The sequence below is a fragment of the Plasmopara halstedii genome (assembly GCF_900000015.1).
Source record: "Plasmopara halstedii genome assembly, contig: Scaffold_555, whole genome shotgun sequence".
In the NCBI taxonomy this organism is placed as follows: domain Eukaryota; phylum Oomycota; class Peronosporomycetes; order Peronosporales; family Peronosporaceae; genus Plasmopara; species Plasmopara halstedii.
The window spans coordinates 786991-814006 of NW_020187475.1; the positions used below are offsets into that span (position 1 = coordinate 786991).

General features: G+C 47.6%; 7 protein-coding genes across 7 annotated transcripts; 3 read left to right on the forward strand and 4 right to left on the reverse strand.

Annotated features, from left to right (window-relative positions):
* Positions 1–975: 975 nt before the first annotated feature.
* Positions 976–1607, reverse strand: PHALS_11681 (uncharacterized protein; the record flags this gene model as incomplete). Its single annotated transcript, XM_024727086.1, has 4 exons — positions 976–1165; positions 1252–1313; positions 1391–1474; positions 1548–1607. The coding sequence occupies 4 exons, from the start codon at positions 1605–1607 to the stop codon at positions 976–978; spliced, it is 396 nt and encodes a 131-aa protein (XP_024577698.1).
* Positions 1608–4535: 2928 nt separating this feature from the next.
* Positions 4536–5704, forward strand: PHALS_11682 (uncharacterized protein; the record flags this gene model as incomplete). Its single annotated transcript, XM_024727087.1, has 4 exons — positions 4536–4632; positions 4681–4770; positions 4833–5298; positions 5380–5704. The coding sequence occupies 4 exons, from the start codon at positions 4536–4538 to the stop codon at positions 5702–5704; spliced, it is 978 nt and encodes a 325-aa protein (XP_024577699.1).
* A 7918-nt stretch (positions 5705–13622) lies between these two features.
* PHALS_11683 (Domain of unknown function DUF4203) lies at positions 13623–14501 on the forward strand (the record flags this gene model as incomplete). Its single annotated transcript, XM_024727088.1, has 2 exons — positions 13623–13764; positions 13825–14501. The coding sequence occupies 2 exons, from the start codon at positions 13623–13625 to the stop codon at positions 14499–14501; spliced, it is 819 nt and encodes a 272-aa protein (XP_024577700.1).
* A 504-nt stretch (positions 14502–15005) lies between these two features.
* PHALS_14522 (uncharacterized protein) lies at positions 15006–15637 on the reverse strand. Its single transcript, XM_024727089.2, has one exon. It carries the CDS (start codon positions 15474–15476, stop codon positions 15048–15050), a length of 429 nt encoding a protein of 142 aa, XP_024577701.1. The 5' UTR covers positions 15477–15637; the 3' UTR covers positions 15006–15047.
* PHALS_11684 (uncharacterized protein) lies at positions 15636–16156 on the reverse strand (the record flags this gene model as incomplete). The annotated part of the gene is made up of 3 exons (XM_024727090.1): positions 15636–15834; positions 15907–15917; positions 16136–16156. 3 exons carry the CDS (start codon positions 16154–16156, stop codon positions 15636–15638), a joined length of 231 nt encoding a protein of 76 aa, XP_024577702.1.
* Positions 16157–16320: 164 nt separating this feature from the next.
* Positions 16321–18347, reverse strand: PHALS_11685 (uncharacterized protein; the record flags this gene model as incomplete). The annotated part of the gene is made up of 3 exons (XM_024727091.1): positions 16321–16517; positions 16631–17962; positions 18119–18347. The coding sequence occupies 3 exons, from the start codon at positions 18345–18347 to the stop codon at positions 16321–16323; spliced, it is 1758 nt and encodes a 585-aa protein (XP_024577703.1).
* A 131-nt stretch (positions 18348–18478) lies between these two features.
* Positions 18479–24715, forward strand: PHALS_11686 (Cell cycle-associated protein; the record flags this gene model as incomplete). Its single annotated transcript, XM_024727093.1, has 1 exon — positions 18479–24715. The coding sequence occupies one exon, from the start codon at positions 18479–18481 to the stop codon at positions 24713–24715; it is 6237 nt and encodes a 2078-aa protein (XP_024577704.1).
* Between the last annotated feature and the right edge of the window lie 2301 nt (positions 24716–27016).

Consider the following 27016-nt stretch of genomic DNA (forward strand, 5'->3'; position numbering starts at 1 on the left):
CTGCAACCGGATTGCCGTAAACTTTAAACGAGAAAGCCTCAACCCATTGATCTCGCGATAATTAATGCACAGATGTTGGGCGTCCTTAGACAGAACTAAGAGCTTTTAAGGTGACCGATGTATTATGTGCTCTTCTATCATAAGATTAGATATATCTAGAATGACATACTTATCGATTAACGCTGTTTATCATATCTCATACCATGTCTTCATTGCTTGGTAAGCCACGAATCTCTCTCTTCCTGAAATCCCACCAGCTTCAAATACAGGTACTTCGGGACTTATGAGTATTAAAATCTATATGTGCTTGGTTACAGCAATTCAGTACTTTCGCGTGTTTAACTCAGTTTTCTCTGAAGTACCCATTTGACCCTTCCCACTATGACAAGGACTAGACTGGGGCTCACACGTCGTCTGTCTGTTTATACACAGTAAAACAGTGAACGTGCAACGAGCAACCAATGCGCTTGGAGTCTAACTCTAATTTAGTACTTAATCGTTTCCCAGAGCATACTTGCTTCGGGGAGTCCTTCCGTGCACTCAATCAAATGGCTCGACGAGCTTCTGGCGAAGACGTGATCCTAGCAGCCAATACTCATAGGAGTACCGTCTGCGCTTAGAGTGGCAGAGTTTGAAAAAGCTCGTACTCTTAATGTACGTGCTGAAGAGGAGAGGGCTCGACTAGCGAGTTTATATCGGTCAGATACCGAAAATGATTGATTGCCTTGAATATACATCTGTTCCGACCCCAAAGCCAAAACGCACGAAACTTGACGCGCCGATAATGGAGTATCGGCCTCTCGGTTACTCGAAGATTCGGTACTTGTTGAGATCGTAATGACATCACTACTGAATTTCATGCCAAACTTATTCTAAATAGTCAGCGCGAAAATTATTTTGACACACTGATACGCTTGTAGCCGAAGCATCTTGGCTCAATTACATGTGTTGGTGAGGTCGGCTAAGCTCGCCATGTCAATTTTGTGTGTGCTGTCTTCGTTGACTCGAATAACTTGTCACTTCTTTTATTTGCAAATCCCAGATGATGCCATGAGTCAAAAAGGTCATGTCTTTGACGTCTCGCTTGACGTGGGCACGGTGATCACCTTCGCGCTCTTTGAATACCAGCGCCAACGTAACTTGTCGATAGTCGTATATGAGGTAACTACCTCAGACCGCCAAGCGATTTCTTGAAACGCTAGACGTAGGCTGAATAAATATCAACAATGCATCCATTCGGCTGTAGCATACCTTTTAGAAGTGCCGTAACCACGGCCATTTGGTGCAACGTCAAAATCTTCTTGACCACAAGACTGTGTAGGATTCTTATTGACGTAAGCTCAGCTACCAGTGGGAAGGTGCATAATTTTGATAGATGTAAGCTAACTACCGGTGGAAGACATTTCCAGTCGATGCCATACGATTGAAAAAAATCTTTGAGTTCCTCATTCGCTCTCGCTTGTTCTCCTATAAACTAAACAACTACCAGCAGCCAATTGCATTACAACCTTGCGGCAATGGACAAGCAACCACGATCAGTTTCTTACAGCGCGATTTGATAGATCTCCATCCATTTGACCACGTTGTAGAGTTCCGCAACCTACCATCCCCCGCTACATCTGCAACGTATGCCGCTTTGAAACCATAATTTTGCCTGTGGGCGAGCATTCAAAAGAATTTCGATGGGTTCAAAAATAATGGCGCACGGTAGTACGTTCCAAGGAACAGATGAAGAGTGGCGCCAAGCCGAACAAGATGAAAATTAATAATGAACGGCAAATTAGCTAGAGAAGAAGTAGCAGGGCAAGGTGTCACCGATTTCGACGGATGCGCTGGCAACCTTTGCTCACGAAGAATTCTGGCCAAACGCATTTTAGTGTCAGCTAAGCGATTGGAGCTGGAAAGTTCCTATATAGATTATCAAGGCTCAGTCGCACTTGCTACGATCCCTGAATTTTACGAGGAGGAAAGGCATATCGTCTTCCGCTATCATTTTGCGTTTGAGAAGGGTAACAGAAGTGGTGGTACAGAACTTCTGGACGAAAAGGAGACTTAATGACTAAGCTCATCACTGCTGTGCAATTCCTAAGTCGCTGAAGCCCAATAAGATCGATTCAGTAAAAGCTGCCGAGTAGAATGTTGAAAAGTAGACGCTCGATCTACGATGACATACCGACGGAATATCCGGTAAGTAAACGGGTGGCAGAATATAACAGTAGGCTCTACAAATTAACCACGTTTGAATCGCTAGGATTTTGCCCTACTGCTTATTTCGCGATAACTTAATTACTAGAAGCTGACGAGAGTGTCGATGAGTTTCATACGTAGTAGGCGCCCTGGACACGATAAACACGCCATATCAAGGCTTTTCAGGCCGGATGTAGTGAATCTACCGTCCGACTAGAGCATCGACTGATGCTTCCCTTTGCCGAGTATCCGGACAGAGCAGGACAACCTTACCGGAGTGGACTCTTAAACTGTTCTCCACTGAGGGTATCCCTTCCACTGAGAATATATTAGTGCTGCCAAAATGTCTACCAAATGTTACAAGTAGGGGTGGGTCACCCTTTGCTGTCGGTGAAGGGTGAAACTTTTGTGACTGGCTCTATATAGCTTTTCGGTTATAGGCAAGCCGATTTACCTCAAGAATATCAGTGTGCCTCCGAAAGTGAGATAAGTCGGATCTCGGATGTGCTCTCTGAGCTTCACCATCGCGTTGCTTGGCTTGAGGCATCTTCAAACATTCAAAACCGCATAACATCTTCGAAACAAAAGTAGTTCAATTGAGTAACGCTACGCCGTATACAACAGAGCGCTTTACATCCGACTGGCTCGTAGGAGCGGAATCGTGGTATAGTTTCAGTAAGGCCACGTAGGACGCAGAATGTTAACGCATTCTTTTGGTGTATGAATAGAACATAATCGTCCTTTTTTGCTACAATCGTGAGCGACTTTATGTAGCGTGGTATATCGTTCGTCAATGTGGCAGGTTAAGTGCATTGTTATTTATGCCCGTCGCGTGTTTTGCCTCCCTCTGGCGTCGACGTGTTGCTTTTAAGCATTCTGCCATAGCGTTTCGCACGCAGCGCATGATGTTCAATCTTGTTGAAATGAGTTTTTTTGTTTATGTAGTTAAGCCGATATCGGCTAGTCAAATATGATCAACAGCTCCTCCCCACGAAAGCCGAGGCTGAGGGGGTCAAAGGCACCCGGGCGTTAGTCAAACTATTTTCGTAAAATGAGAAATACTGTAGGCGTACAACGCGCTAACCAATGTAAACTCAGTGAGTGATAGCAACTCGCTTGAGCATGGCGGTCTCAACACACGCATTTCTGCGGGTATACTCCACTCCACTACGCTAAACTATCTGTTTGCAAATTGTCCGAGATTGAAATGTCCATGGTAGCGCCTATCATACCTTAAAGCGGTCGCTAAAAGCTCGATGTTAAGCGCTAGACTCTATTCAAAACAGTGGCGACTGGTGCTTCGCGTGTCGAGGAACAGCTTGACTGTATCCTCACCGGTCAAATTATTGCTGACAGTAGCGAGATGGCCACGGACGATCCACAAGATCACAATACGGGCATTACCGGACACGACATGTTCAACGAACAAACAGTTCATACTGATTGACTTCTAGCATTTTGTCGAAACCGGCAGGCTGGGTAAAGGTGCCGCCGCATGCGGCAAGAATTTGGCTCTTAAATACGTTTCACACATGAGATCATCTCTTACCCATTTTTATATTTGGGGTCGCATACACATAGCGCTCACCGAGCAGTATATCCGTTCTCTTCCAGGGTGTCCATGTCACATAATTCTTTGTCCCAGAGCCAGCCATGGGATAAAGTATAGCAATGCAGACACGCAACCACGCGGCTCGATAGAGCTGCATCTGCGCTCAATGAGGCATGATCTGTATCGATCGTCAATGGCTCCATGAACCTGACAAGGGCATGTTATACTGCAAGAAGTTCCTTGTCTTGAGGGAAGTAATCATTTTCCTCTTTGAGCTGACTAGATTAAAACGCGACGACGCCTTTATGCCTGGCGCGATACTTGCTGTGAAGGTCATACTATGACAAAGGCGAAGCGGCACACACAACACGGAATGGCCGATCTGGATCCAGATGATCTAATATTGGGACACACGTAGCTTGAATTTACAGCTTTATAGCCCCCAGTACCATGTGCCATCCTCTTACGAAGATCAGTAAGGGTACATGCCATGTCGGTATATACTTGTGTTAATACTCGTTCAGGCCAAGTTACTTGCACTGGCCAATCTTTGATGGTCTGCATCTTCGTGGTTCTGTACGCAGGCCCAACATACCGATGAAGCAACTAATGAAAGAAACTTTTTCGCTGCCAAAGAGACACCTGTCAGTATTGACGAATGAAAATTCAATCGAGCATTGCTTATGCTCAAACATCTCTTACACTCCATAAACTTATCAGGTGTTGTAATCAACGAGTTTGTCTGAATGATTCAGCCTACCGGTTGTTGAAGTGCGTGCTGGGTGTTGGGAAAGGAATGACGCGCGAAGTTTGGTTCCAGTTGGTTGATCGAGAAGGAGAAGCGCTGACCTCGGCGAACTTTGTGGACTTACAGGACAATGCAAATATTGCTCGTTTTTAAAAGGCAGTGCAGGCCGAGCTGAAAGAGAGCTATCTCGCAGGGATTGCGGCCTCCGACCTCACAGTCTACGCGAACACGAACGGCGCGAAGCAGAAGCTGTCCAAGCTTTCGACTGCCTTGAGTAGATTTGGTACGGATGAAGACAACCCGCTCATCGTGGAAGTTCCGCAACAGCGGCTCCAGCAGCCGCAGAGGCTCATCCTGGAGATCCGCAAGTTGACTGGACAGTGATACCGTGCGCGCGGCTGGTCGTCGACGATGCGGACTCGCTGATTGAATTGTCGGCAACGTGCATCCATGGCACGGGAATTGGCCGTCCGGGTCAGTCACCAACCCTCTATCGTCGACCAGCACTGGTGAAACAATGGAACGAGATGAAGAGGTGCTCAATCCAAACGTATGCCATACTTTGGGTCGTTGGCCCTCCTGAAACGAGCAAATCATGTACCGCACTCGCGTTCGCGTGCGCACTGGATCGTTCGCACTGGGAAGTGCCTTGGATTCACTACTCACGAACTGACAAGCTATTCAATTGTGTTTGGCTTCATGAAAACGAGAAAACGTTTTGTGTGATAAAAGAAGAGACGATCGAGCGCGATCTGCCAGCGGTCCTGAATGGCACGACGCAGACCCAGCCAACGACTGTGTTTCTGGACGGGTACATCAAGTCATCTGCAGCTAGAGAGAAGGCTCATCTCAAGTGAAAGCGATGGCATCAACAAGACAAAATCAAGCACAGACTGGTTTGTGCTTGTTCGATGGTAATTCTTGGTAAAAAATTTCGTGCTTCAGATTATCCACCAATTCCAACGCATGTCAACATTGGCAATCACCATTGCTCATTCATATCACCGTCGGCAGATGTAGATATGGAGCAAAGAGCAGGCAACGACGATGTTGAGATGAAAGCAAACGAAGACGACGAAGACGTGGACACCGAGATGATGTTCAAACTGGATTCATGGCGGTTCGAGGAATACGCCAATGCAATCTCGAAATTCGCGTTTTACAACCGCGTCGTCAACATGTTCCATTGTCCGGTCGAAGGATTGCAAGTTGGCTAGAAGCGACATATTTGGACTCGTAAGTCAAATAGTTGGATGTTGGATTTTCAAATATTATTCGTTTTTAGTATTGGTGCACTCGGTTGGGTTGTCTTTATCTTGAGCCTGTGCAAGGACACCATTAACTTCGAGATCGCGTCCGCGAGTTTCCGGGCATGGTAAATTAAACGGCAGTGCATATTTCTCCGCGGAACTCAGCTCACCGAATTTCACTCCCTGTTGAATGCAGAGCGATCACCATTATCTGTTCAGGTAGCCAGCTAGGGCTTGCACCGCTAGACCCAGAGATTGATTATTGGCCAGAAAAGCGAAAGGCATCGACCCAGCAAGGAAAACATATTATGTCCATCTACTACATGAACCTGTTCAATCATTAATGGAAGTGGAGACCCTTCAACGATTAATGGGGTACCAATATAGTCAAACAGCCGTCATTTGCTGCATGATTGCTGCACATCCCGCTGCATCCCTTCCTTCGTTGCGATGCGAGTCGGCACAAAACTCCACCGCAGAATAGTTCTTGTGGTTCTTTTTTTTGGATCATTTATCCTCACTTGCAACGAAATCGACTGTATTCACTTTTAAACAATAAAAATGCTGTACCACAAGGTTTCACTACATCAACTGCATACGCTCGACAAACTACTGCGATCATCGCGTATTCTCATTCCTGCTTACGCAACGACGCAACTACTTGTCGGCCTCAAACAACTCGAGCGACCTCCACGAAAAGCGTGATAAAATTACTCATACACAACTTTGCAAACATCTAAACAGTAACTTCATGAGATCTGATTCCGGCTTAAAAACAGTCTTTTATTGTTAGTCCACGAGTTGCTGCCGTCTTTCTGAACGTTGGTGATCAGCGACGGGGTCGTGTGGGTGCGTCAAGTTGATCGCTAACGAATACGGTAATCGGAGCCCACGGACAAACCACTTTGATCAACGGGGGTAGTTCCCAGAGTGTATTAATTTTGATACAATCTTTTATTGACCGTGTATCTTGCCCGAGTGGTCAAAGGGGGTGGACTTAAGATTCACATACAACATCGCCGTGTTCTCTCTATAGAGAATTTTTGTCTTATTGAGACCAGTAGGAATACGCAGTCAGGGTCGTCCAGTGTCCCCATTCCCTGCAACATCGAAGCCTTGACATTATCAAAAGCATTCGACGAAGACCTGCTAGCTCCGATCTTCGAACAGTGAATAACGTGCCACTCCACGCGCATCAGAAGGGCTCGCCCAGGATGCCTCAGAGTGAGCAACAGCGCGTGGTATTAGCTATCTTCAAGCTATGCGGCCGAGCGCGAGATTGGGCGCTAACGTGCGGTGCTTCGGTTGATACGGCGTTCTTCTCCTGGAAGGAGTTGAAGGGTCAGCTTTTGTATGTATTCTTGCCGCCTAACCCGGCATAACGCGTGCGATCGCGTTTCTTTGCCGCACAGCAGGACAAGAAGGAGCTGGTGGACTTTGTCCAAGAGTTGAAAACTCTCATTGCCGGGATGGCAGCCGATCCTCTCGCCGAGGCGGTCGGGGTGACAGTCTTTAAGGAGGGCCCCCTCGCCAGAATGGACGTCTTCCGTGTACATATGTCTTCTTTTGAAGAAGTGGTGAATGTAGCATTAAATGCCAAAATCAACTTCAAGGCGGTGCAATTTGGTTGGGGTGCACACCCTCAAAGCTCGTCGAGCCAATGGATCTCAGCAATGCTGAGAAAGAGAGGGGAGAGTTCCGAGCTGCCGAGCATCTGCCGGGCCCCGACAGTGTTTTGTCTGTGGCGACATCCATCACCTTCGGACTGGTTATCCGCTGCGCAAGGCGCGTGAAGGTCCACCAAACCGATGTCCCGCTTCTACCCATTTTCGTTTGTCACGGGTGAACCCAGTAGGCACGGGTGCCCTACTGAGGAAGACCTGAGTTCTGTTGAGCCTCAGTAATAGAGGACAGATGAACCTTGCCCCGAAGAGATCCGTGCTTTTGTATACGGAACGTGTATGCAAGCCGGGCTTGCTGGTCTTGAAAGCGACTGTTAGGGCTTTGAGAAGCAACGGGAGATCCTAATCGGTTCTGGGGTTTCAGGCAATTATGCTCGACGCTCCTTGATAGAAGGAGGTCAGCTATATGCTGAGGCGCCGAAAGCACGGCTGGGTGACATTGCCACAGTTTACTTAGCGACAGGGACTTGTGTCACTGTACCGAGGGTCCCTGTGGACCTCTGTGTCACGTTTCTTGACATCAATAGCGTGGAACACTGCTTAGTCTTAGACTTGGATGCAAGGTTAGACTTTATCCTTGGTATGACATGGTTGGAACACCATAAGCCATGGATTAATTGGAAGTCGAAGACCTTAGGCGCTTCGCGCACTTTGGTGAGTTTTGAACCCGCCTCTGCTAGGAAGCAAAAGCGCGGCCACTGGACCGGGACGGTCAATGTAATAGATATCGAGGTATCCGTGTTGTCTACACCGAAGGTCTATTGGACAGGGGTCTCGAGCATTGCTCGCGGGCTGAACGTGGAGTGGCACGTTGCCCACTGAGCACTGCTAAAGGATAAATGCAGTTGCAACATGCCGAGAGTGACCCGCCGTCGGTCCTACCTCCGGACCGAGGTGTGCGTCATGAGATCGACATGTTTTTGGCAGCCAAATACTGCGTACACGCCAATGGCCCCTGCCCAAGGAGTAGTGTGACGTCATTGACGCCGTTTTCCGTACGAAGCCCGACGCAGAAGTGGTGCGTGAGAGCAAGTTTCCCCAGCTGACACCCACGTTCTGTGTCCAGAAGCCGAACGTCAAGTGATGTATCATTCAAGCTTACAGTAAGCCAAACGCTACCACCATTCCGGCTCAAACGCCGACTTCTAGAAAGGATGTTCTCCAGAACAATACGGTTGGCTGTACAAAGAACAGCGCACTTGACTTGGTAGATGGTTTTTACCAATTGATGGCTATTACCAATTGCTCATGAGAGCGAGTGAAATTCCGCTGATATAGGTGAGAACTCTGAGCGAAGTGTTCTGGGTGTGGCTGGTGATGCTTCAAGGGCTGTCAAATGCACCAGTAACATTTAATCGTCTTGTGACGTAGTTGTTCAGGGTATGCACAAACATAATTCGACGACATCTTCGTCCACAGTGTGCGGAACACGGGAGGATAGATGAGGGTAACCACATCGTTTATTTGGGAGAGGTGCTCGAGTGCATGTACGAGTAAGCTGTATGCTAATACACAGATAAGGACAGCTTCGGCGCTGAAAGATTTTTTTTTTGGGGTGCTATATTGGGAAGTATGGCCTTCGAGCGGATCCCGCCAAGGTCAATCCCATTGTGGACTGGCCGGTTCCAAAGAACAAGTGGCTTGGTCTCGCCAACTACTTGCACAAGTATAGCGCAAATTAAACGGAAATGGCACGGCTATTGTCGAATCTCCTTATGAAGTGTCGCAATGTTGTTGGGATACCGAGCATCGCGAGGCTTTTGACAGGGTCAAAGACAGCCTCCTTCATGCACCAATACTGGAGTTGCCAGACCCCGATCGTCCTTATGTCACGACGGTGACGTCGTCAGTGACGGATTTGATCCGCGTCACATACGCGGGTGGTGGTACGTGTGTAGCGCTGCTACAGGCAGCAGGAGTTCGGAAACTCGGGCAAGAAATTGTCGGCAAGATCGCGCGTACAATAACACCGATATTCGTTGAGTAGCGGGTTGTTGTATTATCGCACCAATTCAACGAATACGCCACAAATCGTAGTTCTTCACGATCAAAATTAAAAACACCAATCTTCTATGAAGCCCACGACACCCCACCCAGTGGTCATCTCGGTCTTGTGAGGACGTACAGCTCGATGAGTTGCCACAATGGTGGTCCAAGCTGTGTGAGTCGTGTCAAAAGGTAAAACAATCCAAATGCGGCGGCGCCGCTGGCCAGCTTACCGGTACCCTCCGGGTGTTGGCAGTCCATGAGTATGGACTTTGTGTTTGCCTGCCAAAGGACTCGGCAGGCAACACGGAAATGGTGGACTTTGTCGACCGTTTGGGCAAGATGGCTCATCTTGAGGCCAGATACCATCGACGGTGTCGAATAGCGTCACTGTTTGTTGATCGCGTCTTTTGACAAAATGGGCTCCCGAAGTCAATTGTCTCTGATAGAGACTCGCGCTTCACTGAGAAGTTTGGTCTACAATTTTCAGGGTGCTGGGCACCAGGTTGACTATGTCAACAGAGGACCATCCGCAGACCGATGGTCAGACTGTGCGTGTGAATTGCGTCGTTGTAGACGTTCCTTGCAGCGTTGCGCTGAGACGCCGAAACGCTGGAGCGCTACGTTGCCACTTGCAGAGTTTGCTTTGAACAATGCAGATATTTCATCTATCGGCAATATGCCGTTCGACGTAAACGAGCTTAGATTCGCGTCCCACTGATGCCGCCAGCATATGACTGAGGCTTGGTGGGGGAGGATTTAGCCGACCGGCTAGCTGATGTCAGCTCCCTCACCATGCGTAAAAAAGTCGGAGACTCCCTGTCAACTAGACTGAGTGTCTTACGACACGTTCGTTATGCGATGGCTAAAAGCCAAGGCATGCAGAGAGAATATGCGAATGGAATAGGATGAAGAAATGTCGAAAACATTGAGGTCGGAGGCCTCGTTTTATTAAACGCTAAAGCCTTCCTACACTTGCGATTTCTGTTGTCTTTTAAGACAAGCACCGTCCATGGTTTATTGGACCTCTTAAGGTCGTGGCCAAGCGAGGCCTTGCGTATACGCTGAACCTTCTGAGCAGGATGTGCACCCACCCGGTGTTTTATGTGGGTTTGCTTAAGCCGTACCGGAATCCGGCGCAAGTGAAAACGGAAGCATTGGCGCCGGGGCGGCGCCCATAGGCGCTCGACCATCCAGTAGCAGGACCAGCAGCTAGTTTTGAGCACGAGTGCAACAAACTCCATAGAAACGACACTAAAAAAACGATCAAAGTCTTGCAATACTGATGCATGAAAGAGGCTGTCTTTGACCCCGTCAAAAGCCCCCCAATCCTCGGTGTCCCAACGCCATTCCGACACTTCTTGAGACGACTCGACAAGCGCCGTGCCAATTCCGCATATTTTGCGCTCTACTTGTGCAAGTAATTGGCGAGGCCAAGCAACTTGCGCATACCCTTTTGGTTCTTTGGCACCGGCCAGTCAACAATTACTTTGGCCTTAGCGGGATCCGCTCGAAGGCCATATCTTCAGCGCCGAAGCTGTCCTAATCTGTATATTAGCATACAGCTTACTCGTGCATGCACTCGAGCACCTCTCTCAAATGAACGATGTGGTTTTCCTCATCTGTCCTTTCGTGCCCCGCACACTGTGGACGAAGATGTCGTCGAACTATGTTTGTGCATACCCTGAACTACTGCGTCACTTGAGGACTAAATTTTGCTGGTGCATTTGACAGCCCCTGAAGCATCACCAGCTACTCCCAGCGCATCCCGCTCAGAGTACTCACCTATATCAGCGGAATATCACTCGCTCTCATGAGTGATTGGTAATAACCATCGACCAAGTCGAGTGCGCTGTACTTTGTACAGCCAACCATATTGTTCTGGAGAACATCCTTTTTAGGATTCGGCGTTTGAGCCGGAATGGTGGCAGCGTTTAGCTTATTGTAAGCGTGAACGATACGCCAATTGCCGTTCGGCTTCCGTAAAACAAAACGTGGGTGTCGAAAAGGGCGGCTTGCTCTCACGCACCACTTCTGCGTCGTGCTTCGTACGGAAAACGGCGTCAATGACGTCACACTGCTCTTTGGGCAGAGGCAAATGTTGTGTGACGCAGTATTTGATTCCCGGGACCATCTCAATCTCATGACGCATACCTCGGCCTGGTGGTAGGTCCGATGGGGTTTTTGGAGACGAAGTTTTGGAATCCTTCACTGAAGGATAATACGAATCCGAGGGATCCTTCAGGATCGACGATCCATTTCGTGCGTTCAGCACTCTCTTGGTGTATTCCAGGATAGCTTCATCCAAAAGTGATAACGAGTTCATCTCCTCGTTCGGTCGTATAATGACACATAAACTAAATCGCCTGCCTTCAAGGCAACGTCAAACTCTTCGAGATACATCTCGTTCAGCTCAAGAAGAGCATCCACCACTGGAATAGACTCGAGGATGACGTCGCCGTCTTCCTCTCCCGTCACACCGTTGACAAGGGTGTATAGCTGTGTGCAATCGTCTACGTTTGACACCCTGGGTCAGGGTCGACGCACTGCGTACTGCAATAAACATACGGCTTCGCCGTCTCCCCTCTATAAAGGTTTTACGTCTCATCGAGACCGGTTAAAACTCGCAATCAGTGTCGTCCATTGTCCCCACTCCTTGCTTTATCGGAGCCTTGATATTATTAACAACATCCGACAAAGAGCTGCTACTTCCGCAGTCTTCGTCCAGTGGATTACGTGCCACTCCACGCGCATCAGAAGGGCTTTGCCCAATAGGCCTCGGACTTCATCCGACCATTCCACTCTTAGCATGCAGCAACTACCTCGTAACGTGAGCAGTGCTCAGTGAATTACGTGCCAATTTACGTGTATCACTGAGGCTTCGCCCGCGGTGCCTCGGCCCTTGGCCGACCATGCCACTCTTGGCATGTTGCAACTGCTTTGACACTTTAGCAGTGCTCAGTTGGCAACGTGCCACTCCATGTTCAACCCGCTAGCCATGCTCGAGACCCTTGTCCAATACAACTGCGGAGTTGACAACACGGACACTCCGATATCCAGCGCCCGCGCTTCTGCTTAAATGCAGAGGTGGGTTTCAGAACTCACCAAGGTGCGCGTAGTGTCCAAGTTCTTCGTCTTCCAGTCAATCCACGGCTCATGGTGTTCCAACCATGTCACTCCAAGGATAAGGTCATACCTTGCGTCCAAATTGACGGCTAAGCAGCGTTTCACGCTATCAAAATTGTTAAACTTGACACCGATGTCCATAGGGATCCTCGGCACACTGACACATGCCCCTGTCGCTAAGGAAACAGTGGCAATGTCACTCAGCCCCACCTTCAGCGCCTCAGCATACAGCTGGCTTTTTTCGATCGTGGAACGTCTAGCATAATTTCCGACGTGCCGTGGAATCGATAAGGATCATTCATGGCTTTTAAAAGCCCTTCACGGTCGCTTTTACGACCATCAAGCCCGGGTTGCACACTCGTTCCGTATTCAAGAGCACGGAGCTCTTTGGGGCTGGGCTTCGCTGCCCTCTACCACGTTGAGGCTCTACAGAGCTCAATTCATACCCAGTAGGACTATCCGCGCTTACTTGGTGCTCTCGTTTCTCCGCGATAGATTTGACTAGTTAGGGGGGCGTCGGTTCGATGAACCTTCACGCTCTTTGCGCAGGGGACAGCCAAACCGAAGGTGACGGGTGTCTCCGCAGACAAAACGCCGTCGGGGCCAGGCAGAGGCACAGTAGCTCGGAGATCTCTCTCCTCCTTCTCAGCATAAGTTGAGATTCATTAGATCAGGCTCGCTCGAACGAGCTCTGAGTGTGTACTTTCCAACCAAGACTTGCCGACTTAAAGCTGAATGTGGCATTCAATACCACATTCACCGTTTCATTAAAAGATACACACAGAAGACTTCCATTCTGGCAACGCCAGTGCGGAGGCCCTCCATAAAGATGGTCATTGTGACCGCTCGACGAGCTCTGAGAGTGTACATTCCAACCAAGTTGCAATAATGCACAATGCGCTAGAAATAGTTGACAATGCACCGCAAGAAGTAATGTGTATACCGTGTAACTGGGCTTCATTGACATGCAATATGTGAGGAGGTAAGGGTGTGATAACCAAGCTATTTAATGTTGCGCTTCCAAGTTGAGTTTTTGTCCTCGATCAAATTTAAAAATATTTCGAATTCGTATAACTTAAGTACGACAATCCATGGCAGATACCAAGATTGTAAATCTTTCAATGGGTGCAAGCAAAAGTCATCATCTGCGCACAGTTTTGCTGCTTCGGCTGTGTATACTATCTGTCACGGCCAGCGATGACTTCCAAGACGACAGCTCCAGCTCTTTCGAAGGTGTGACGGAGCTATTTAGCTCAGCTAAGGGTATTAATGTGGGTCCTGCAATCTTGGCAGTCATTGCCTTTTTGGGTGGAGGCGTCGTATGTCTTGCTGGTTACCGACTCTTTCGTCCCACAGTCTTCTGTTGTGCCTTCTTCATTGGTGGCATCTTTGTCGCTAGAATCGTCGAGACAGCATTCTCAAGCATGAGTTGGATGCCAACCGCCTCGTGGATCGCCTTTGCTATCAGTGGAGTCATTTCTGGCGTAATTGTGTTAATGCTTTACAGTGCTAGCATTTTTATGGCTGGTGCAGTGGGAGGGATCATGCTCGCATTTACGATTAACACGTCGGTAGGTGCAATGATCTACCCGAAGAATCCGGACGTTTTGTTGATCATATTGGCCGTCTTATTGGGTATCCTTGGCGGCATTTTGGCACTCAAGCTTGAAAAGCCAGTCATCATTGCAACTACAGCTTTTGCTGGCTCTATGATTTGTGTCTGGGGAGTCGGCTACTTTGCAGGCGATTATCCAAACGGTGCAGACCTGAAGCAGTTCCGGTCCCTAGATGACAAGGGCAACTGGGTCTATGACATCCCGGATGCCTGGTGGAGCTATTTAGCGGGTATAATCGTGCTATTTATCGTGGGTGTGACTGTGCAGATTCGAAAGACAGCGCGAGGATACGATCATGGAGGCCATACGGGAAGCTTGTCGATCTCAAAAAATTCGAGAAACGCTGCAGTATGATTGTAGCTTACAATGTATATACATTTACTGCTGCACTTTCTATTATATATCATTGGTAAACGATAAATAATCCACACTAAAAACGAGCGATATGTGCTTACCCAAGACCATGAATTGATCTGGCAATTGCAACTACCAGACAATTGTGTAGCTTTTGTCTCTTATCAATGTTGAAGTAAAGTAGCGGCGAACACAACGAAACGTCAGTCACTAAACGTGGACAGGACATGACACCAGTGTATCCTTAAATGTTAATACGTTAGATTTTGCTATGAAAATGCCAAATAATATCTAACCCAAACTTTTCTCAGAAAATATCATCGAAAAGATTCAATGCATAGCTAACCATCGAGGATCATATCAAGGTGAGACAAGACAACGAAAGTTTGAATAGCACACATTTAATAATGGACCTGTGATAAAGGAAATTTATCAATATTCTCATGGCCATTGCATCTAAGTTTGCACGAATTATTTTGATTGATTAGAGAAAATAACAGCAAAATCTTGAGACAGCCAATTATTGAATTTAACGATTTTCCGAATTTACATTTTGTTCTGCATTAAGTGTTGCCAGCAAATGGCAAAGTGCCAATACAGGCTACTTTCTTTCGTCAACTGGTCTTTCAGCCAAGACCAATCAGCTAAAAAAAATCCTACAATCTTTTCAGCATGCGAATGCAAGCGTCTTCTCACCGAATGCATTCCAACGAAATTGTCATACTGAAAATATTCGCTCACCACTATTAGCACGTTATACATGATCAAAAATAAATGACACGTGCATTTCATAAGCGGCATGACAATTCCATAATACCGCAATGAGCCAGAATCCACGTGACAGATTCTTGTCGAGTCCAGGCATCGAAGCGTTTTCAACAAACACGCGTCAGTTTTTAATCGCATAGAAATATCCGTCGATTCAATATCCAGATCAGATGCATCACCGAAGTAAAAATAAAATAGTAAACCCATTTGAAGATCGGGCCTCGTTCTCTAAGAGATCCGTCGAATCTGAGTGACTAATTTCGAACCACATGTCTCTCCATGGTGAGTCCGCGAAATTGACGATTCTTGTTAAAATTACGTCGTCCTCGTCCAAAACAATATCCGAAGGAGCCCTGGCCTCGTTTTCTACCACATCCTCTTCGTGGTCAAATCGATAGTAAGTGCCTGCGCCTGCATCGCACACAGCACAAAATTTTTCACATCCACCTCAGCCGTGTCGTCGGCTTTTTCGATCTCCAATGGCACACGCGCGCACTTACTTCCTAGCTCAGATAGATGGATAGGCAAAGCGCAAATCGATGTCTCGAGCGCCTGCTGTGCATCTCTGCAGAAACTTAAAAGGGAAAATCTTTCTGCGCGCTGACGTGACTCAGACGCTAACGGTTACGCTTGGTACCGGACCCGTACCTACTAACGGGAGGAAGGCGTTGTCATGAGCCAGTAAGAAAATATCAATTTGATTTTGTGATGTACTTGGATGTGTGACAAGTGATGGTTTCTGGGAATATATCGTCAACGCAGTATACACAACAGGTCTCGTTTATTTTGTCTAGATACGCTGCTCGCTTGCTAGTTCTTCTCGACAGCATCTTCTTTTTAAATTATCCCACATAACACAAGCGCACCTCCAGTCTCTCTTCGATCATTGGTGGCCGGACTCCTTGCTGATCAGAAGTTCCCGAACTCCTCTAACTTAGCAATTAGATCAAGCAAGTACAAAAAGAAAACGAACTATTTGCACTCACGTCTTGCTTCGGGTGACAACACTCTTCATGCACATTGCACAGCATAATCGCATCTTGTAGAGTGTTCAATTAAGTGATCTTGAGCTAGCATGCGACTCCAGCTCGCGAATGCTGTCTTTTGCTTTTGCTGCAGGTTCCTTCGATTCCTCAAATGGTTTACTTGTTAAATCCCAGTTCCCAGCGCCTTCGCCAATCCAAAAGAGTCGATGTTGTTCCAGAAGCTGCTGCTCGAACTGCTGCGCAGAGGGTATTGAATGCTCATCTATGACGACGAGTACACACAGGTTAATCAAGTGACACTTTGCGATTATTTTGTGCAGGCTGTACTAAACATAACAACCCTCTGCGTACAAGCAAATAAAATATATCTCGCACCTCCATTAAAGCTGAGACGACCAGACAGGCTAGATGAGCAAGCCGAGTAGTGCGGACTCTCGCACGGCTGCGCCGGACGTTGGTCACTTGCACAAACATCCTCTGAATGAAGCATTCGCCAATTGTCATCGTCCGAGTGTCCTGGGCTAGAGTTGCTAGATTTTGAGCTGTGTGAGCAACGTGGGCGTGCATGGCAGACACCTGTTTGCAGATATGTCACCCCAGGACAATAGCAATCATCATCATAGCCATGTTCGTAATGAGGCAAATCATCTCGACACTGACGTGAAGCCATTGTCAACGAATATCCACTTGATTGAAAAATAGCGTTTGGTGATTTCATCCGCTCCTCGTTCACCTGCTCCCCACCACGTCCTTTATATAATCTGTGATTATTTAGCGGCAAACCACTTAAATTACTTCGAGGTCCTACGCGTGCCATACTCGGGACCAAATATTTCGTTCTTTCTTTCAATCGGTGAATATCCTTCAAAACTCCGCACATTCCAGACCTCATTAGGTCTAGTTCTTCGTTGATACGCTCGGCTTCACTTTCTTGAGCTTCGCGGATACACGCCAGTTGCTGTGACACAAGATTTCCGAGGTCTTGTCGAAAGTAATGGTTTTCCTGTACAAGCACCTGCTTTAACTGGTACATTTCAGCGTGTAATTCACCTAATTGTGTGAGCGCCAAATTGATTCGCTCTGTCGACTCGAGTTGTGCAGGTACAGCCGAGCACGGTATCGAAGTAACAGAGCCATCATGGCTTACCCGTGCTCTGTACTCACACAGCTCGTCCTTCAGCAGCTTGATCTGTTGCCGTTTTCCAACGATATTCACGTCGTGACCGTGAACACTTTCCGGCTCATGCATTGCACTGTCTGCCAAATAACCAAGTCGTACCACCAATTTATTCATCTCGTCCGTACACTCGTGTCGAAAGGCCTCCAGCTGTGCAGCCGTGACTTCTCGACATCTATTTAGCATATCAACTTGCGCAGAGCAGCTGGAAAGCTGCTCCAGCGAATTCTGGATCAAAGCTGCGTTCTTTGACGAGCGTTCCTGATAGTCCATCTGTAACGATGCTAGCTCATTGGCCACGGCATTCAAAGCGCCCAGTCCTAACAACAACTGTTGAGTTTCTTCTTCACATAAAGAAAATTTGCGCTTTAAGGCCGCTACACTGTGCCGCAACTGCTCATTTCTAAGTCCGATTTTCGTGATCTCCTCTGTTACATTTCGCTCAGGAAAAACACCACCTCCTTTGTCTTCGATTCCCACCTCAGCTGCTTTAGCCGGAATCTGGTCTCCTCCAGACCACTGGTCGCACCCTAATTGTCAAAAAAATCATGAAACCGCATAAATGGATAATTAATAGATATAAGACAACGCCACGACTACGGTAGCTTTCTCGCAACCTCGCAGTGAGAAATCTGCCCAAGTCGTGGCGTTGTCTGATGGTTGAAGTGTTTTCTATACTTTCGTACCATAGGTTGCGTGAGCTGGAAAAGAAACGGTTGTTCCACACCGCACCGCCGTTTCTGTCTTCTTTTTGTGCTGTGTTTTCATCTCACATACACGTGGTCGCTTATTTGTATCTCGTAAGACCCTTTGATGCGTAAAGCCACTGCTGGTCGATGCGACTTTACTCTGTGAGCGTAACTTGACTTTGCGCATCGCGGTAACGGCTTCGTTCGCGCTCACGGACGCAGACATTCCTGGTACTTGAGTAACTGAGAACTCTCCAACTCCGTGATTGGCCCTTTTCAAATTAATTGACTGAAATATCTTCAACAAATTGCTAGTGAGATATCAAAAGTGTATGCACTACGACCAGCCATTCCGCAATGGTGCGCAAAAAAAGGAAAGGTGTAGTAAAGGAGGCGGATGCAACTGGGGCAGTAGTACCCAGTGGAGTGGATCTGCGGCAAGTGTTAGATCAGGTTCCTGTAAACGTATCCCTGCCTGCCGCATTTGGCGATAACGACCTGGAAGCGTGGTACGAAGCGCTATGCAGGGCTCGAGGCAGTCTCTATGAGCAACTGAAGATACTACAACTATTTCGGTCCCACTCTAGAGTTTTGATTACATACAATGACTCAGATAGCAGCAACACCATAATCTCAATTTGGCGACTAGTGTTCCGACTAAGTGTGACGACACTCGCGCAACCGTTGCGTAAAAATTTAGAGCTGATACTTGACGTCTTGGTGCAGAGCAAAATCGATGAATTGCGAGTCGTAGCTTCTCAGGAGCTGAAAACTCACCTGAATAAACTGATGACAGAAGCAAATGGTCCAGATCTGACTGCTGAGCTGCGCGTGAGATTGCTTGACCGTATGCTGCGCTTGATTGAGGCTCCGTTCGTAGCTGGTATTTTAGTAAAGAATCCAGAAACCAGTGAAAAAAACGGAGATGCTGAACATTTGTTTCAATTCGTGGCGTGCTGTGCTGATCAGCTTGAAGCATTAGGAAAGCCTATTATGGCGGCTGGTGAGATTTATTCGAAAAGTAAAGAGAAGACGAGGGCAGAGGAGGAGAATAAAGCAGCAGCAGTGTCAACGAACGTTGTCATGATTGCGTCCGAACGTTCCGGTCATGCTTTGAAAATTGTGATTGTATTGTCGACGATGAAAGAAGTGCTGGATTGGCGATTGAAACAATTGGATAAGTTCAGCCTTGACAGATTAACGGGGGCATTTTTTCGGATACTAAAGCACTGTGTGTTGCTGCTTCAAACAACTGTGGTACACAAGGATCTGCTCACACAAGCAGGACTGGCATACTGCTTAGTGCTACGATTGCTGATACAGCTGTCAGAGAGCTCTTCGACTAACACGACAAAGCTGTTGCTTCAGATAGCGTATCCAGAGCTTCACATTTCCAGCTCTGATGCATGTTCTAATGTGCAGTTGCGAGCACACATCGAGGTGGACGGTACGAAGTTTGGCGGCCTATCAAGACTGGCAGTGTACCGTGGCTTACTTAGCAGCCTTACGAATCATGATTTAATACAACCGTCTAAGACGTTTGGACTAACGACTATGGATCAGAGCTTGCTAAATGCAATTTTTATAAGTGTTCAGCAATTCTGCGTGCAGGAGTCATATAATACGCGGTTATTTGCGTTTCAGATACTCGAAGCCTTCCTTCGCCGAGCTGTGTTAATTTTGCAGCTACATAAGAAAGATCCACCACGATGTGATCAATACTTGTCGGTTTTAACAGTCAAAACATTGACAGGTTTGACGGCTGCTGTGCTGATAAATTGGGAGCATCCCTCGAAAAAGGTAAACCAGTTCATGGCTAGTGTCTTTGCGCATGTCATGAACTATTTCTTACTATCTGGTGACTTCCATGACTGGAATGACGTCCTCTTGCCGCGGTTGGTAGAACTACCCTCTACGAGCCGAGCAAAGTACGGATCGTTGACACTTTTCGTCGCACACGCTGGAGCCCAATCGGTGCTTCGAGCTTGCCCAACGCTCCTGTCATCTTTACTCTTGGCAGTTGGTCAAAAGGATAACGCAGCTCCGGCTGCTGCGAACTTGTTTGCGCAAATTCTTGATGATCTAAGCCATACCACAATCAAAGAAAAATGCGATGAGAATCATTCGAAGCCAGATGTCCAGACTGTGGGTGCGTGGCGCCAACTCTGGCTTTCGGATGTAATAAATTTGATCTTATCACGAGATGAAAGTCTTCGATCGCGTGTGGTGATGTATGTGGTTCCTTTGTTGCTAAAAAAAGATCCCGAATCCATGCTTATTTTGATTCAGCGTCTGCAAGTCGAAGCATCAAATAATGGAAAACAGAACGATGCCGATGTCGCATTGTGGGCTGAGCTTGAGGTGCTTAAGTTTGCACGCAAAAAGCTGGCACCTGAAATGCTCGTTGGTGTGTCCATGAAGAGGATTGAGTGCGGTCTACGACACGGGAACGGGGAAACGCGAGTCGCAGCTTTTGATGCGTTGTGTGCGTCACTGAAATCGACAAGCATGCCCTCACTAGATGAGTTACGTTTGATAAAGCTATATTTGGTGTTGAATGGGAAAGAAATTGATTCCGCTAACCTGATGAACACGCTGCTGGGTCTGAAAACCGTTCTTATTCGCATCAAAGAGGCAATTCGTCTTGCTACAAAGAATGTTACTAATCCAAATTTTAGTCATGTGTCTCTTTCTAAATATTCAACCGTCCGTGATGAGTTTGTTGCTGCAGTATCGTTCAAGCAGTGGATTGAAATTTTTATTGTCACATCTGTGTATCCCGGTGCGATTCCCCAGCGTTTGACGCTTGGTCTGGAGATTTTTCTGCTGTACATCCAGCTCTTTGGGCTCGATAAATGTAATGAAGAGCAGAGTTCACGAAATCTCTTGTTTACTAAACAAATGGTGACAGTACTTTTGAGCATGCTAATTAGTGCGTGGGATTCCATTCGGTCCTTAGCCGATACAATTCTTAATCTGTATCCAGATGAATTGCCGGGATACTCGACGCGCGACGAACTCGCTACTCTACTTCACTGGGCTGTCGGACTTTGCGGTAGTCCCCGTCAGCGTGAAAGCGATGCTGGTGCCCTGTTTATTCGGCTGCTTTTTCAGAAGTGTAGTTCAGCAATCCAACGCTTCGAATTAAAACTTCAGCGCTTGTCGGAAAATGATTTTGGGGAGACGAGAGTTAACGCTTGCAAACCTGATGTAGCCTTTGTTTTGCAGCTGACGCACGCCATCGGCTCACGCATTGATGCCTTGAGTCCAGCTGACATTCACCGGGGCGAGTCACCGCTTGTGCATGGCTTGTTGCTATCGCTTCACTACGTACTCGATAGCGTTTCATTCGATCAACTCACACCATGTGAAGCTGCGGACTGGCCGAAGGCTATGACTCAAGTGTTTACCGTCATCCACCAGTCTATGCGTGCGTCACTTGCTGTAGTCGGCGATGTGACTTCTGGCACCGGTGGCGATGAGAATTCAGCTTCATTTGCCGGTATTGTGGGCGAGGTAAGTGCAGTTGCTAAAACATCAAACTCCGCTTTACGAGTCGACTGCCGTGGCCACTTAATCGTCGAAAACGGTGATTGTGGTCTGTACGGAGAAAATGAAAGCGAAAATGCAGAGCAGCGAGCTGTGGTAAGCAGTTGGTTAGCGGCTCGTGAATGCTGCATCATTCTCGAGCTGCTTGTGCGTCGCGTACCACTTCCTAGATTGGATCTAGCTCCGGGTTCGATCTCGTTTTTCAGCGTTGAGATGGCGCAATCTGGAGGAGAGGCATTGTTGAATTCGCTGTTCGAACTGAAGCACAAGGGTGCACTTGCTATGGCGTACCAATCGTTTGAAGGTGTATGCCGCGCATTTCTAGCAAATGGTGAGCACAACTCAGTACTCGGAGGCCTGCCTTTACGTTGGGCTGATAGGTTGCTAGAGCGTTTGAAACGATCAAAACAGCAATTTATCCTGCGTCGAAGCTCCGGTTTTGCATTTAGTTTCGTTGCGATTCTTCGGGCAGAGCCGCGTAACTCCGCTGCTGTGATCCTACCAAAGGTGATGTCGACGCTGCTATGTGTCGCAGGCGAAGACACAGACGCTGCTGAAACGCTGGATGTACAACAGGGTCATCACTTGCTGCGAGCTCGAGTGCACGCACTGAACATTCTTAAACTCATATGCCAAGATGCCGTGCTTGCAGAAGATGTAGCCCTTTATATTGTAGATATGTTCGAACTGGCCGTGCGGGGTTTCGACTGTGGGTCTTGGGCCGTCCGCAATTCATCAATGATGCTATTTGCTGCGTCCATGCAGCGCGCGATCGGAGATAAGCGCATTGCGGACGGTCGAGTATGTCAACAAGTTGCTTGCGATAGCGTGTTTTCCCGCTTTTTGCAACTTCGTGGCTTTCTCGCTCGTGAGCTGACCAGGTTATTGGCACATGACAGTAAGCCTAGTAATGCGTTCAATGCCGCCGCTCGGCTTGGACTGTATCCATTGCTCTTGTTTCTAAGCCGCCTGCGACCTGGCGACGAAGACGATCAGCGCGTAACGACAGCATGTGACGGCCGTAATAACTTGTCAATTTTTGTTCCTCTTGTAATGCAGTGCGCATCGCAACCGACAATGACCGTCCGACACATGGCTGCGAAAGTTTTGGCGTCCATCGTGGGTAAAATGGACGCTGCATCCGTGCTATTGACACTCTGTGCAGAGCTTCCTCGTGGCATCTGCATCACCGGAAAAGAAGTCGCTTTAAAGTCACACAATTATGTCCATGGTGTTCTTACCCAAATCCGGCACCTGACCACAAAGTATCTTTCTCTAAAAGGCATGCAAAACAGCCCTCACCTTATAAATGCTCAGGCTGAAGTTTTCAGCGTTGCAGTTTCCAAAGTGCTTCCATCGATAATGTGGCTCTGGGAAGGTGAAGATGCCGATCATATAAATCCTGTCATACGAGCAGAAGCGGTCGCAATATTAAACGTGATTTTACGATTTTATATGAACGACGTTTCAGGCGCACTTGAGATGTTAAAGGAAACAGCTCTGAAGGAAGCTTTTGTTCAGACGATTCAAATTATCCAAATGGAAGCTAAACAACAATTGCTGCAGCGCTGTGAATCGAATAGGAATGCTGCACTGCTTCAATCGATCCGCCCGGGTATGTCCGTTCTGGATCGTGAACTAGTGAGGGTCTCGTTTAATTTGTGGACTGAGTTTGGTTCTAAGCAGCCATGTAACGACCTCGTGAAGAAGATGCTTTTTTCGAAATCGCTACAAATTCGGAAGGAAGCTACCAAACATCTAGCAAACAAAGTAGTATTTGCAGACTTGAAGACAAATGCTGCTGATGAGTTCCAAGCTCTTTTTATCAATCAATATTTTGAAGAGACTCATCCTAAAGTACGAGCTCGACAGCTTCAGCTGCTGGCGAGCTTCGAATCTCAACGAAAGATTGCCAATACGCAAACTCAACGAATGCAACTGCAGATGCAGCTAATGCATATTTTGAACACATCAGCTGATCCTCGGATTCTTGCACCAGCATTGGAGCTGCTGGCTATTCTTGCTTCTTACAACCAAGACCCGGAACACGATGCATCAATTCGAGCTTTGTGTCAGGAAATTGAATTGCGTTCTGACGATTCTCAGCCGCTGATGTTACGCCAAGCTGCCGCCTCGGCGCTTCGTCATAGTCGCCAAATTTTACTACACACGAAGCAGAAATTAGACAGTGACCTAGCTCTGACTGGCTGGATGAGTGCAGTTCAATTGCTTCAAGATGATAATGTGCATGTGAGGGCATGCGCACGACGCGCTGTGTTGGAGACCCTTGCTGAAGCTTCAAAAGATCCGAGCACGACCAATGCTTTTTCGGGAACATCCTTGTCGGACGCAATGACTTTACCTGTTGCAGTAAATTTTGTTGTATCATCCTTCGCGCATACAGAAATTGGCGCTAAATTCTTGTCAAAGTTGTTGATGAAACTCATTGACGCGCCCAAAATTCTCGATGCTTATTCCAGTGCTTCCGGGGCCAAGGCGCAAGACTGGGATAATTTATACCGCCGCATTTTCGATTCGGAAAGCAACAATTATTTTGTTGAGCGTGATACTCTCGCACAGAATCTAGTCCACGCTTTGTTCGTGCGCACTTTGTACGATAATGAGTCGATGCACCGTTTGCGATGTCAAATTTTGACAAATGCAGCAAGTGTGCTTACAATATTAAAACAGAAAGTGCAAGTGGAAACCAAGAGCAGCCAGTGGTTGGGAGGTATCACTTACTACTCTGACTTGTTTTCTCCGCTATTTGGACTTCTTGCGGCAGCTGTTGCAATCACGACTTCTTCATCGTGTCCGCTTTCAGCCGAGTTTCAGTCGCTTGCTGGTCAAGTTCGTGAGCTCGCCCATGAAGCCTATACCATGTACAGTAAGGATGAGGCAATCCACCCACTTGTGATTCGAGCGCTTGAGCTGCTTGCCTGCACCGATCAATCTAGTTCAACAGTCATTAACGTTGATCCAGTAAAAGAGCTGCTGTATCTGACGCCGTACTGGAAAGCTTTGACAGAAGCGTGGGCTGCATAGGCTACTGCTTAGATTTGTAGCAGCAGCCCTGAGTGGTAGTACCTCTGACATGATACAATGCATGCCATCGGCATATTAAGGTATTGGAAAAAGCTATAAAATTGTCAAGTTTTTGAAGGTTGTCATTTAACATAGTTGTGTTAGCTTCAATAATGTTTTGTTTGCCGTGAGTAGGATCAAAGTTTCTAGCGGTGATCACCTCCGTAAAACAAATGCAAATGGTTGTACTACCCGGCTACGGTAATTAGCATCATTATGTGTCACCATTTGTGAGCTCTGTCCTTCGGAAGCAAGGGTTGTCTGTTTAAGTACACCAATTAGTTGGCTTATTTAAATAGTACGCTGGGTGATGTTTTCTGCCGGAATCATTTTTTTATGAATGCAACTGTGTGTATTGTTTTAGCAACATAACCTACATCGCTCAGCTTAGATCGTTATCTTCATCCATTTCACTGAACAAACTATGTTGCGTTTCACCACCCTCAGATGTGACTCTCATCGTGCCAACTTTCTTTGTTCTTAAAGATCACCTCTAGAACATTGTGTGCAGAGGGGCTGCCGTAGTTTTTGCTTAGAGGAAGGTAAGCTAAGGTCACCGACCATACGTTCTTTCAAAGAGCCAGTAAAATTGTAGCGGATTGCAATCCACTACTTCTAAGTACTATAGCCTTACCAAGGCTAATGAAAACTTCTGTTCGAAAACGAGACTGTATTTAATTGTTTTAGTTGGGCAGAGCCGCTAATATCTAAAACCCTAGGTTTTCCTGACCAATAAAGTAGTACCTCATTTACGTGTAATCCCGTTACACTCTCCCCATTAAACTTGTGAATACCCTCAATTTTCACATTTAACGGTCGCCTCATACGAGGCGCGTATCTGAGACACCTTCCCGTTCATAAGAAGAACTTTAACCCTTTTCCGCTCTATGAGCACTGAGTTTACGACACACAAACCCAGCCTATCTGGTAGTGAGGGCGCCCACGGGCAAGGCCCTTCTTCTTCTGCACAGGGTGCATTTTCGAATAGTACGTCCGCAGCTTCACGGGAACACATCACAAGCCCTCAGCAACTGGGTGCAACACAACGCGCCCGCTCCGGGCGACGGATTTCCTCGTCGAAGAGTTGGAGGAAGTCGACGACGAGTCGGACACTCCTTTCCCAGCATGTGATGGCGAGGAAGAAGAAGTGCGCCAACAGCACGATGTGAGCCCAGCATAAACCCTGCGGACACCATGTCCGTCCGGGTCTCGGCTTCCAGAAAATTGGTTTTTATTACCAATCGTCTCGACGAGGCACAGGAGTAGCAATTGAAGGCTGTTCACAGGGCGGCTTTCCTGCGCTCGTATCCTCGTTCAGTCTTAGACCCCCATGTGGAATACGACTTCCACTTGGCGGATCCCGCTATTGAAGGGTAACACTCGATCACTCGATCACTCGATCACTCGATCGTTAGGCGTCTACGTAGTCGGGCCTTCGGCCACTACACTAGGCTGGATCAGTGGAGAGCTCTGCGAGCTCGCTTTTCGGTACCACAAGAGATCCCAATAGATCGGTATCGCGCTCGACCTATGCTCGCAGGGTCTTATCTGCGGTAGCACAAAACATTTGCACGTCGTGTGCCCCCTTCGCTCTCAGCTGAGTTATATGCGAACCATCCTTGTGGTGCTCGCCCCTGGCAAAACCGCTGCAGATGATGATGTGCTCTTTGAGCGATGGGTGTAGCGGCACAGGAAACTGTCCTCGCTGTCTGCCCTACGGCGAGGCTACAAGAAAGTGGACGTGCGCATTGAGCGCCATCTTAGATTTGCGTGTGCCAAACTCAAGGCGCAACACCGACTTCCTGCATATTGTCGCCCTTTGACATATGAAACTATTCATGCGAGCTCCGCGGTTTCTTCCACGGGTGAATTTACGATCACAGCAGCTCAGGGCCATATCTAAGCTCAGCTTCAGGCCCTCCAACTTGCCAAGCCAGTGCCGGGAAGTGCGGTGCGCACGACGACGCGAAGCGTCATGATCCTTCCGATCATAAGCGTCTACAACATCTGGAAGGTCTTGTTGAAGTGGCACCTCAAACTCTCACCAGTTCTCGGAGTTTAAATATCTCCGCTACTTCACAAGATAATGGGTTAAACACCGTCGACGACGTCGACCCACAAGGCGTTCCACGTGGTAGTGGATGCAACCATTCTCATCGAGAATAGTCGGCGGCGGACGATGACGACTTGGTCGATCGCCATTCGGTGACTCGCGATGCTCTTCGAGCGTTGGAGGACAAAGTCCGTCGTCATCGGCATTCT